The sequence below is a fragment of the Canis lupus genome, chromosome 28, assembly GCF_011100685.1.
Source record: "Canis lupus familiaris isolate Mischka breed German Shepherd chromosome 28, alternate assembly UU_Cfam_GSD_1.0, whole genome shotgun sequence".
Taxonomy (NCBI): Eukaryota; Metazoa; Chordata; class Mammalia; order Carnivora; family Canidae; genus Canis; species Canis lupus.
The window spans coordinates 7191594-7205026 of record NC_049249.1 but is presented as its reverse complement, the minus strand read 5'-3'; the positions used below and the strand labels follow the sequence as shown (position 1 = coordinate 7205026).

General features: G+C 36.4%; 1 protein-coding gene across 2 annotated transcripts in view; it reads right to left on the bottom strand.

Annotated features, from left to right (window-relative positions):
- Nucleotides 1–13433, bottom strand: part of KIF11 (kinesin family member 11) — a 50974-nt gene that overhangs the window by 8910 nt on the left and 28631 nt on the right. For both annotated transcript variants that reach the window (XM_038578198.1, XM_038578199.1), the window contains exons 12-18: nt 13057–13245; nt 12214–12421; nt 10680–10852; nt 8714–8839; nt 8058–8216; nt 5831–5937; nt 470–749 (exon numbers count right to left, since the gene is read on the bottom strand). In XM_038578198.1, the coding sequence (XP_038434126.1) occupies nt 470–749; nt 5831–5937; nt 8058–8216; nt 8714–8839; nt 10680–10852; nt 12214–12421; nt 13057–13245 (1242 nt within the window). The remainder of the gene's footprint in view (nt 1–469; nt 750–5830; nt 5938–8057; nt 8217–8713; nt 8840–10679; nt 10853–12213; nt 12422–13056; nt 13246–13433) is intronic.

Genomic DNA, 13433 nt, shown 5'->3' with positions numbered 1-13433 from the left:
TTTTCTTTTTCTTAACTTACATGCTTTTACCTAGTTCCTGAGAATATTAGTAAAATTCTTTAATAGCACAGGAAGAAAAACCAACCCACAAAGGGCTTATGCAAGTATTAAGATCAAGCAAACTCACAACCTATCAAGTATCCTTTGAACAATCAGGACAATACCCTACATACTTAAAGCAATAACAAGTTTGAATTATATTCAAAAAACAGGGTGCCCTTAACTGAAAGAACAAGTAAAAAACCATGGATAGATACAGGACAGATCAGACACAAGTATTAAATAATTTCAAGCTCTAGGAAATGTATGTGAAATTAGATCATATACAAGCATACAATTATTATGTTAAAAATTTAATTCATTCATCATTTTAAAATATCAATTTTGAAACCAATTCTTAGCTAAGAATATTTAATTTTTTGATTATCACTATTCTATCCAAAGTAGGTTCCAATTACAAAGTTATTACCTCCAATAAGTTCTGAAGTTCTTCATCCCTTTTATTTAAGCAAGATACCCATTGTTCAGAAAAAGAAAGTGTGCTTGTGTTCAGGGCCTCACATCTCTGTTCAGTCTCTTGAGATACTACTTCAAGGTTGCTATTAAGTTTATCACAGTGTTTCATAGACTCTTCAACCAATTTTGTACCCTCTTGGTTAAAGTGTCTGAGTTCCTGTGATAAGCCATCACAATCAGCACAAAACTGTGTACCATAAGAGGTTGTTTTGCTGATTATATCCTTAGATTTCCTATAGAAAAAGATAACAACACTGTTAAAATGGAAAACTAGACTCAAAAGATACATAACTTGCCCAAGATTACACAATTTAAAAATGGCATATTTGAACCCAGGCAGGCTCCAGGGCCCATGTTTTTAATTCATCTTCTACATTGAGAATGGATGCTTTGGCCAGTGTCTTTTCACAGCAGACTGATATCATATCTGCCATTAAATACCTTTGGAAATGTCTCTTTTCTCATAAAACCTTTCCCAGCTCTCCTCCAGATAGGATGCTCTACTTTGTACCTCTAAGAGTAATGACTATACAGTTACTAAAATAAAATCTGTCCATATGTTTTATTCCTCCTACTAGAATAGATTACTTTAAGGGCATCACCTACCGCCTCTAGTCTAGTCCCTAAACTGTGCAGAATCAGTCTATCCTTCTGTTCTTAGGCAGGTTTGCCTTGCCTGTGACCTTAAATAAATCATAAAAATTATAAATATTATAAAACAAAGTCAACTATAAAACTTTCCAATAATTAAAAGACGATTATATTAGGGTGTGACAAACTATATACCTACCACACACAGTACCCTGTAATATAACCCTTATATAAAACTAAAGTCCTCTCAAGACTTTAGAGTTAAATTTTGGTGAATGAAAGTTACCCTCTATTACCACTAGATGGTACAACTGTGAGAAAACCAAATGAAGAAGTATGTTGAAAACCAAAGTTCAACTAGAGGTTAAATAGAAATGATTGAAAAAGGAAAAGAAATTCAACTGATAAGCTTAGAGACTATCAACACAAATCTAGTCCTTCAAGGAATCACAATCTAGGACTCCTGGGTAGGTCATTGGTTGAGCATCTGCCTTTGGCTCAGGTCATGATCCCAGGGTCCTGGGATAGAGTTCCGCGTCTGGCTCTCCACAGGAAGCATGCTTCTTTCTCTGCCTAGGTCTCTGTGTCTCTCATGAATAAATAAATAAAATCTTAAAAAAAAAAAAAAAAAAAAAGGAATCATAATCTAGTAGGAAGATGAAATTTATTCACGAGTGACTATAATCCATGACAATAAATGCCAAAGGCAGTAAGTGGGTCTTGAACTTCAGTATACATAAACCTCACCTAGATTCCTGGGCCCTACTCCTGGCTGACACAGTCCCTGGACCACACTGAAAAACACTGGTATAGGCAATCTCAGGAAGATAGGAAAAATGCCTCCCAGAGGCCTTAAAAAGAGTATATCATAGTTCCCTTTCCACTTCAATACTATTCTCGTTTTCCCTTCAGAGATATTGAAAAAAAAACAGAAATCCTTCAGTCTAGACACTAGGACAAAGAAGTGGGGAAACACTTTCTAGACTTAAAGTCTAGAAAGAAGAGTTGAGAATGGGGCATGATATAACGAATAGGATCAACAACAGAATTGGAAAACCAATGACAGGAGTTAGTAAAATAGATGATAGCTAGAATTCTAGAACAGCATTGTTCAATAGACTATAATATGAGCCATGTAAGTAATTAAAAAGTTTCTAGGGATCCCTGGGTGGCCCAGCGGTTTAGCACCTGCCTTTGGCCCAGGGTGCGATCCTGGAGACCCGGGATCGAATCCCACGTCAGGCTCCCGGTGCATGGAGCCTGCTTCTTCCTCTGCCTGTGTCTCTGCCTGTCTCTCTCACTGTGTGCCTATCATAAAAAAAACAAATTAATTAATTTAAAAAAATAAAAAATAAAAAGTTTCTAGTAGCAAAAAAAAAAAAAAAAATTCTAGGGAGGCCTGGGTGGCTCAGCAGTTGAGCGTCTGTCTGCCTTTGGCTCAGGGCGTGATCCTGGAGTTCTAGGATCGAGCCCCACATCGGGCTGCCTGCATGGACCCTGCTTCTCCCTCTCTGTGCCTCTCATGAATAAATAAAAATCTTAAAAATAATTCTAGTAGCCACATTAAAAAAGAAAATAGATAAAGCAATCAGAGTACAATGTCCTGGGTTTCTATAGCATATGCAAAAGCAAAATATATGAAAACAATGCATAAGAGATGGGAAGGAGGAATTGGGACTATACTGTTATAAGGTCCTTTTAACACACATGAAACAGCAAATTACTTGAAAATGGATTAACATTATTTAAATATGCATATCATGAATCCCAGAAAAAGCTACTTGAAAAGAGAATTTAAAAGTATAAACGGGGGATCCCTGGGTGGCGCAGCGGTTTAGTGCCTGCCTTTGGACCAGGGCGCGATCCTGGAGACCCAGGATCGAATCCCACGTCAGGCTCCCGGCATGGAGCCTGCTTCTCCCTCTGCCTGTGTCTCTGCCTCTCTCTCTCTCTCTCTCTGTGTGACTATCATAAATTAAAAAAAAAAAAAAAAAAAAAAGAAGTCAAAAAAAAAAAAAAAAAGTATAAACGGGGCAGCCCCGGTGGCTCAGCGGTTTAGCGCCACCTTCAGCTTGGTGTGTGATCCTGGAGACCTGGGATGGAGTCCCGCATCAGGCTCCCTGCATGGAGCCTGCTTCTCCCTCTGCCTGGGTCTCTGCCTCTCTCTCTCTGTCATGAATAAATAAATAAAACCTAAAAAAAAAAAAAGTGTAAATGATAAGGGACACCTCAGTGGCTCAGTCAGTTAAGTGTCTAACTCTTGATTTCAGCTCAGGTGATGATCTCAGGGCCTGCTTAGGATTTTCTCTCTGCCTCTCCTTCTGCCCACTGCACCCCTCCACCCCCAAACTCTCTCTCTTTAAAAAAAAAAAAAAAAAAAGGAAGAACAAAAAGTATAAATGAGAAATCTATGGAAGAGATAAAACGAACACAGAAAAACATTCAACTAAAATTAAGAACGTGATAAAAGGAAACAAAGCACAAAAGATGCAACAGAGGGATCCCTGGGTGGCGCAGCGGTTTGGCGCCTGCCTTTGGCCCAGGGTGCGATCCTGGAGACCCGGGATCGAATCCCACATTGGGCTCCCGGTGCATGGAGCCTGCTTCTCCCTCTGCCTGAGTCTCTGCCTCTCTCTCTCTCTCTCTGTGACTATCATAAATAAATAAAAATTAAAAAAAAAAAAAAAGATGCAACAGAGAGAAAACAGCAAAATGGTACAATTTAATCCAACTATACCAATACTTTACATGAGAATGGTCTAAACACACCAGTTAAAATTTATACACTGTTAAATGTGATGAAAAAGCAAGACCCAATTACTTGTTACCTGTAAGAAATCTACTTTAAATATAGACTTGGCCAAAAGTAAAGGGATGGAAATACATTATATGCAAATAGCAATCAAAGGAAAGCTAAGTACTTATATTAGTTTCAGACAAAGGAGACTTCAGGACACAGGAAGATTACCAGGGATAAAACGGGACATTACATGATGATAAAGTGGTCATATCAAATGTGAATGCATCTAATATGTATGCATCTAATAACAGAGCATCACATATATGCAGCAAAATTGATAAAACTGATGAGAAAGAGAGAAATCTAAAATTATAATTGGAGATTTCAACACTCCTCTTAGTTATTGATAGTTATTGATAGAATAAGCAGAAACTCAGTAAGCATACAAATGACCCAAATAACACTATCAACCAATTAGACCTAATTGACCTGTACAGAAGATTTCATCTATCAAGAGCAGAATACAAATTTTTCTCATATGGGTAGCACCAAATGAAGCATATCAGAATTCAAGGGCTCTGCAAATAAAACGGTCTTTGGAACCAAAGCTGGCAAAACTGGACCAAGGCCTTCACATTAAAACTAAACAAAAGTGAATGCCTGCTAAAAAAGAACACTTAAATAGGATTCTGAATCTCCTAACACAATAATCAAAATGTTCAAGATACAATCAAAACCATTCTGGAAAATCACAACTTGAATGAGAAAAGACAACAGGGGCTAACACTGAGATAATTCAGGTTATTGGAATAACCTGTCACGGATTTTAAAGCAGCCATATAAAATGTTTCAATGAGCAATTCAAACACTTTTGGAAAAAATAAAACCATAGCAAAGAAACAGAAGAGATTAAAAAAAAGAAGGAAATGAAAATTATAAAGCTGAAAAATCCAATAACTGAAATAATGTTCACATGATGGATGAAAATTTCTACAATTGGTGACAGGCATAGCGTACAGATTCAAGAAGCTGAGCAAATCCAAACAGGATTTCCTTTAGGGAAATGTATAAGATGACACAATATAATCAAAACTTCAAAAACTAAAAGTAAAAAAAAAAGTATCTTGAAAGGAGCTACAGAAGGGATGTCTGGGTGGCTCAGCAGCTGAGCATCTGCCTTTGGCTCAGGGCATGATCCTGTACTTCCAGGATCGAGTCTCGCATTGGGCTTCCTGCATGGAGCCTGCTTCTAATCCGTCTGCCTGTGTCTCTGCCTCTCTCACTCTCTGTCTCTCTCATGAATAAATAAATAAAACATTTAAATCAATCAATCAATCAATCAATCTTTAAAAAAAAGAAAGAGCTACAGAGAAATTCCAATCGTGGTGTTCTTGACAACTACAAAATTAATCATGAAGGCCAACTCAAACTGAAGGGACCCTGTACTAAATATTCTACACTGTTGAAAAAGGAAAGGTCATAAAAGACAAACACTAAGAAACTACTGCAAATTAAAGACTCAAGAGATGACAATCAAATGTAGCGTGTGATCCTAGATTAAATCCTAGAACAGGAAAAAAATCTTTTTCTTTTCCCATAAAGAGTATCAGTGAGACAACTGGCAAAACTTGAATTAGGTCTGTAATACTAGATAATAGGAGTTACCAATATTAATTTTCTAATTTAAAATAATTGTATTATGGTAATATAAGATAGTATCCTTATTTTTAGGAAATACAAACTGAAGTATTTAGAGAAAAGTGAGCATTACGGCTGCAACCTATGCATAGCTAGTTCAGAAAAGATATCTATATACAAAATATTAGAGGGGGCAGGGAAGTGAGAAAGGGAATGAGAATGGGAAAGTAAACATAATAAAATGTTAAATGAGAAATTAGGTTGATAGTATTTGTACTGTTTGAAGCCTTAGATTCTGAAATAATTTCAGGCAGAGAAAATTAAAGAGAATTAAAAACTGCTTACTGTTGTGCATTTTCTTGGATGCTACTAAGTGGTTTCTGGATATTGTCACACTTTTCCTCCAAGGCACAGAATCGTTCTGCCCAAAGATCGATTAACTGGCAAAGTTCCTGTAAGAAAGGTGTGGGAGAGGAAGAAGTTGAAATGATCACACCTGAATTTTTCTTCTATATTGACATGAAATATTTTCCCATAGTTGAGAATTATATAAATTCTTGACATGAGGTCTTTAATTCTACTTCTCACCCACAGAGGAAAGCAGTGTAAATAATTTTTAAAAGGATAACATGTCCTAGTGTCTAGACTGAAGGATTTCTGTTTTTCTTCAATATCTCTGAAGGGAAAACTAGAATAGGATTGAAGTGGAAAGGGAACTATGATATACTCTTTTTAAGGCCTCTGGGAGGCATTTTTCTTATCTTCCTGAGATTGCCTATACCAGTGTTTTTCAGTGTGGTTCAGGGACCGTGTCAGCCAGGAGTAGGGCCCAGGAATCTAGGTGAGGTTTATGTATACTGAAGTTCAAGACCCACTTACTGCCTTTGGCATTTATTGTCATGGATTATGTTAGGGAAACAAATACTCTTAATTCAAAGTTGCTTTAACTCTTGCCTAAAAATCTTGGGATGTGTTTCCTTTCTCCTTTTAGGTGACATGGATATGAATTCCCCTCTCCTTACTTCCAAAGAAAAAGAAAGTTTTATTACTCACTAAATTATGTCAATTGTTTTATTGACCAAAGAGTTTTGTCATGTAGGACTTAGCCTCATTTAATAAAACTGTGCACATTCATTACTCAGGCCTTAGGAATACCAGTTCTTTTCTATACATCTGATCTTTACAGATTACGATTTCCCTGGTTTGGAGGTTTGGTTTTAGTTTAAAACCTCATGCACAGAGAAAAAGCTTACATGGAAGAGGAAGGAAAGTCATGAATTACATTTACAATCAATCAATAAAAATTATGAATTGTATTAACTGTGGTGCCTCAGTGGCTCAGTTAAGTGTCCAACTCCTGATTCTGGCTCTGGTCATGATCTCAGGGTTATGAGTTTAAACCCCATGTCAGGCTCTGCACTCAGAGTCTGCTTGAGATTTTCTGCCTCTCACTTCCCCTCTGTCCCTCTCCCAGCTCACGCGCTCTCTCTCTAAAATAAATTTTAAAAATCTTAAAAAAAAAAAAAAAAAAAAGGGCAGCCCCGGAGGCCCAGCGGTTTAGTGCCTGCCACCTTCAGCCCGGGCTGTGATCCTGGAGACCCCGGATTGAGTCCCGTGTCGGGCTCCCCGCATGGAGCCTGCTTCTCCCTCTGCCTGTATCTCTATCTCTCCGTCTGTCATGAATAAATAAGTAAATCTTAAAAAAAAAAAAAAAAAAAGATAAGGGTAGCTCAGGAGTTGAGCATCTGCCTTTGGCTCAGGACATGATCCTAGGGTCCTAGGATCGAGTCCCACATTGGGCTCTCTGCAAGGAGCCTGCTTCTCCCTCTGCCTATGTCTCTGCTTCTTTGTGTCTCTCATGAATGAATAAATAAAATCTTAAAATAAATAAATAAAAATTTATAAACAAATAAAGACAAGGCCATTCTTTTATCACATCAAGATGAAAGATGAAGCTAGAGAGTGCAACTGGAAGAAAATAGTTATAACATTTACAATGAGCCCATATCTACAGTATAGCTTGATACAATGTTTTTTCCCTAGGGTTACATGTATAGTTATTCTCTTTCATAAACTATGTCCTGATATCTTACTATTTCTGTCTCTTTGATGTCAGACATTTGAATTATAGCAAATTAATACAATTTTTTTTTTTTTTGAGAGAGAGAGAGCTAGAGAGTACAAACTAATTGGGGTGGGGGTAGGGCAGAAGGAGAAGGGGAGAATCTTAAGCAGGCTCCACACTGGGCTCCATGCAGGGATGGAGTCTGGGATCTCCTGACTCTGAGATCATGACCTGAGCTGAAACCAAAAGTCCCCCCCCCCCCCCTCATGTTTGTCTTATACTGCTTTAGCATATGGGGTTCTAAATGTAGCAAATCCTAAAATATTAACTGGTCAAGAAAACTATTTTTAATTATTTTGTATTAATTATTGTTATAAGGAAGAGTGGCTATGGTATTTTAAATTATCTAAATTAGTTCAACAACATTCAGATTACATAACAGGAATTATCAAGTTAAAGATCATAAAACTTCCTTTTTACACTCCCCGAATCACCTAAATGAGATACCTGTGAATGGATTTTTTTTGTTCTCTTCAGGTCTTCAGTTAAGTTTTCACATAGCTTCTGTGATTCAGCCAAGGAAGAAACAGTTTTCTCTTGTAGTTCATGTAGATTGTTACACAGTGTACTGAGAAAGCCATCCATTTCCTTTTTCTTATCTTCTATCTTTGAAGGAAAAAGTTTAATTTAAAAAATTTAGTTTATTTTTAATACATACAGAATAGAACACATACAAACTAGAAAACAGTATCCAGAGGGAAAAAAAAGTCTTCCCTCTCCAGCCCATGGAACCCAATGCCACGCTCACCTCTGAGAGATGATTGCTATCATTTTTAAATACTTTCAGAGATATTTCATGCACATTTAGGCAGATGTGCATGCAAATGCATGTATACATGAATATGCATATCTTCTTCACCCACCCATGGTAGCATGCTATAGGTGCTACTATGTAAACAAACATTTATCTTAAAGATCATTCTTTTTTCTTAGCCATGATTCTGTCGATCACATCAATGGCAGCAAGCATGCTATCTCCTCCCTCCTCCAAATTCCAACTCACAGCCCATGACTTTTGCATGTATAAGGGTGTGGCCACAGACAGAATTTCTTTCTTAAACAACTATTTCATTTTGAGAAATTAAGAACATAACATTTGTTACCTTACTAGCCACTGTCAATGAAGTCTTGAAAATATGCTTTAGTTGACTGTTGATTTTCAGTATAGACACCACAGTGGGGGATAAAACCGTTTCCAGTGAAGTTAGAAGATCAGTCTTAAGTACATCCTAGTTAAAAAGAATATTTTCATTTCCATAAACCTAGCTGTTTACATGATAGTATCTCAAATACTTTGTTAACACGTGCATAGTGAAATTCTGTTTCCATTCTCTAATCTTGATAGCCTATAGAGCCTTTTTGTTTCTAGGGTTTATATTCATCATAAATTACTTAATCCCACCTATAGTAATTAAGAAAATGGTCATGTAGCATACGATAGATGAACAATCTAATGCAACAGAAGTCAAAGGAATTCAGAAGAGGGGAAAATCATTTGATAAGATTTCAGCATTGCAAATAAAGAGAATTTTTAAAGAAGCTGTACAAGTATAATTTAACAAAATAAATGTCAAACAAGTTTGGGTTACTAGTCAAAAAGGCTGAGACCAAATAGCCTTCAAAGGTAGGCTTTGAGCTGGAGGTATTTAACTTTGAAGACCTGGTGACTTCTAGCCCATGGTATCTGAAGAACTTGTCATGGTTCTTCTGTCAAGGTATATATGAAGTTGAAAATACAGATTAGAATTTTTTTTTCTTAGATTGGTAATTTTTACAAGAAGAGAAAAAACTCTGACCTAAATTCCCTTCACTCAGGCAAGGTGAGGAACTCTAATAGGCAAGGTGAGGAACTACTCAATTAGTGAACAGTGAAATAAAAAGGCTATTTTCTTTTGGAAAGAAAAGCTATCATTATTTAAACTCATTCTATGGGAACAGTAGTCATCTGTTTTGACTCCAGCAGAGTTTACAAGGTGGTAAAGAACTTGGTAGGAAGACATCAATAAATATAGTCTTGCATTTAGTGCATGAATCAATTTCCTAAAAATTAGTACCAACTGAGCATCTATTAACTTTGTCAAACTTGGGTGACTGAAGAAATCTATCAGTGTCATATAAGCACTGAATCCAGATGGTGTCAATGAACATTTGTAGTTATTTACTTGGAAAGTGTTCAACAAATATTGTTTGACTCAAAAGGGGAGGCAGAGAGCTGACACAAAGAAGAAAACCAAGTAAGTGATGTGGCCAAGAACTTTCTAGGCAAATCTTAAAACTACAAAATAATTATTCAAATCAGTTATGAAGGAGTAATGAGAGGAGTGTCTTCTATAGAACTATGAAAAAGAGCCTTACAGTTAAGACCACAGCTCTGACTCCATAAGAATTCTCGCAATTCTTTTCTTGAAATTTTCTATATTACTATAGTTTTAAAAATTAACCATCTACTACCCCCTCTGATTGGGTCAGCTGTAACATCAGCATAATCATTCCAGAACCCTTTGAGGAAAGGATGATTTACCAACTTCCGAGCCAACTAACAACTCATGGGTTCCCTGAATTTATCTGGCGCTAAACCTGCCCTTTCAAGTTATTAGGCTTTGTAACTCCTGCTCTTAATGTTACAAGATACAAGTGAAAAAAGTTGCAAAGGTTGGTTATATGCATTTGGAAATTAATCTTTCTGGGAGGAAAAAAACAGTGGAGAGATTTGTTTAAAAATATAAATCTAGGGGCACCTGGCTCAGTGGTTGAGTGCCTGCCTTTGGCTCAGGTTGTGATCCCCAGGGTCCTGGGATTGAGTCCTGCATCAGGCTCCCAGTAGCAAACCTGCTTCTACCTTTGCCTGTGTCTCTGACTCTGTCTTTTATGAATAATAAATAAAACCTTTAAAAAAAAACCTTTTTATACTACCTAAAAAAAAAGTATATAAACAAATATAATGTTTATATACTCCTAAAATGTTTATCACCATGTCTGTAAAGCTTAAGATGAAAGAAGAGCAGTTAATACTATTTTTGAAGACTTAGCAAAGTAACACTTCAAAAATACTTTAAGAGATTTACTAACAATCAGTGTCTGAAGTATAATTTTACATTCTGCTGCAAATGATTGTTCTTTTAATATCATATCAGAAATCTGAGAAACACGTATAGACACATTTTCTGGAACAGATGTGAGAGATCCAAGTGCTGTTGTAGTAATTGTGTCTAATGCAGAGACACTGGAAGACAGCAGGTTACCTATACCAAAAAGAAAAAAAAAAAGATATAAACTTTGACATAAATATATTAATATAGTTAGAAGTACTTTAAAGAGATTGAGGAAATTATATCCTGTGGAAATTTTAATAAAAAATAAACTTAAAATAATTGGCTCATTACATAAGCTAAGAAAATATATATATATATACATTTTCTTTTTAATATTTAAAGATCTTATTTATTTATTCATGAGAGACACAGAGAGAGAGCGGCAGAGAGGCAGAGGGAGAAGCAGGCTCCATGCAGGGAGCCCGACTTGGGACTCGATCCTGGGGCTCCAGGATCACACCCTGGGCTGCAGGTGGCACCAATCCGCTGCACCACTGGGGCTGCCGCTAAGAAATATTTCAAATGGGACAGCCCCGGTGGCGCAGCGGTTTAGTGCCGCCTGCAGCCCGGGGCGTGATCCTGGAGACCCTGCATCGAGTCCCACGTCAGCCTCTCTGCATGGAGCCTGCTTCTCCCTCTGCCTGTGTCTCTGCCTCTCATTCTCTCTCTGTGTCTCTATGAATAAATAAATAAAATCTTTAAAAAAAAAAAAAAAGAAGTATTTCAAATGGAAATTATACATGTTCTAGAGTCTCCTGCAAGCACCTGACATTATTTGTCAGTGTATCAGACCCATCACTATAGTTCATGGTAAGCAAGAATTATTTATTTATTTTTTTAAACAAGAATTATTTATTCTGATCCCTAGCTACAGGTAATCACGGTATTATGGTAGGTAAAAGAGGTTATAAACTCAATAAATGAAACTTAGAGTGGTTGGCTTAGAGCAGCTAGACTCTAGGTGATTTTTACAAATTTTTACATTTCTGTATCTTACAAATTTTCTATAATGAAGATAACACTTTCATATTAAAAAACTAACACTTGGGCAGCCCCGGTGGCACAGAGGTTTAGTGCCGCCTGCAGCCCAGGGCGTGATCCTGGAGACCCTGGATCGAGTCCGTCAGGCTCTCTGTATGATGCCGGCTTCTTCCTCTGCCTGTGTCTCTGCCTCTCTCTCTCTCTCTCTCTCTCTGTCTCTATGAATAAATAAATAAAATCTTTTTAAAAAAAAAAAAACTAACACTTAAGAGTTTTTTCCCCGAAATGAAGATACCAACAATGGGTATGGTTAAAGCTTACTTTATAGAAAACAGAAAAAACAAAACACCCTCAATCCAACTAAGATTTGTTTTAATTCAAAGGCTGTAAAAGCATTGATCCCTAGTCTGAACAGAGTTGTGTGCAGAAGGGACTAGTGACATGGTTCATGAGTTAAGATATTAAATCATCAAAATTAGTCTTACACTAATAAGACAAAGACTAGAATAATTAGAGATACTTGAACTTACCAAACAAAGTCTTGTGAACCTCTAGCATGGCCTTCTGTTTTGAGCTGCTATCCTTAATTAATTCTTCCATATTACTAAAGAGACTATTTAGGTTTTTGCCAAAAATATCCTGAGCTTCTGCATTGTGCCGATCAATTGCCTTCTTACGATCCAGTTTGGAATGGAGACCAGACACATCTTTTGTAGTTTCTTCAACTGTGGTAAGCAACTATGTATGATTTAAAAAAATATATATTGATAAAATAGATTATGACAAAAGCAGTCTAATGAAAATATCTGTGCTACCTAAGGATTTCTCCTGATGAACACTAGTAAGTTTTAGACATTGTGTCAGAACACATTTTCAATTCATGCTAATTTATCTGGTTGCCCAGTAATTTCCCCTCATCTAACAATCTAGATAAGGAAAAGGGATTTTTGCCAACCTAATAGAGTAATTATGCTTCCTCACAACTTTTTCTATTATGTGTTACTGTTTCCTCTAACATGGACCTAATAAACAATTCTTTCAACGTCTCCCATCATTAGAAGGCACTCAATTCTTTATGACTGATTAGTTACAATCGTGACCAAAGGGGAAAGTATTGTATCCTTATTTTAAATGTCCCCAAAGTACATTAAAATCATCTTCTATTTACAAAATTTCAGGAATGGTTTTTTCTTAAGTCGAAAACTCTAGCAAGGAAAATTCAGATGAAATAGTAAAGTAATGTTCCTTAAACTGACAGAAATAACATTTGGTGTGAATAAATAGAATCTCACAATTAATGCTTAAGCAAAGAAACTTACTTTTACCAATTTATAATTTTTTAATGCAAGTACAAATCAAAATAAAAGACAAACCCTGCTGGCAGCATCATGAAGTTTCTCTTCAGTAATTTCCAAAGCTGATGTAATATACTCTTCTTCAACAAGCTGTAATTTAGTTTCTTGTAAATGTTTTTGAGTGGTTTTAAGTTCCTGTGTCTTATTTTGCAGGTCAGATTTACACTGGTCAAGTTCATTTTTACTGTCCATAAACAACTCTGTAACCTAAATATAACATATTTAACATTTTTTTTTTAAGAATTACAAAATGCTGAACTGCTTGGTGAAACATCTGGCTAGTTCATGATATAACAGAAGAATTAAACAAATTATTTCCCCACAGAAGTTCTAACAAGTTACCATGGAGATTAGCACATTTTATATGGTATCTGGTCTCTTCCTGTAAATTCATT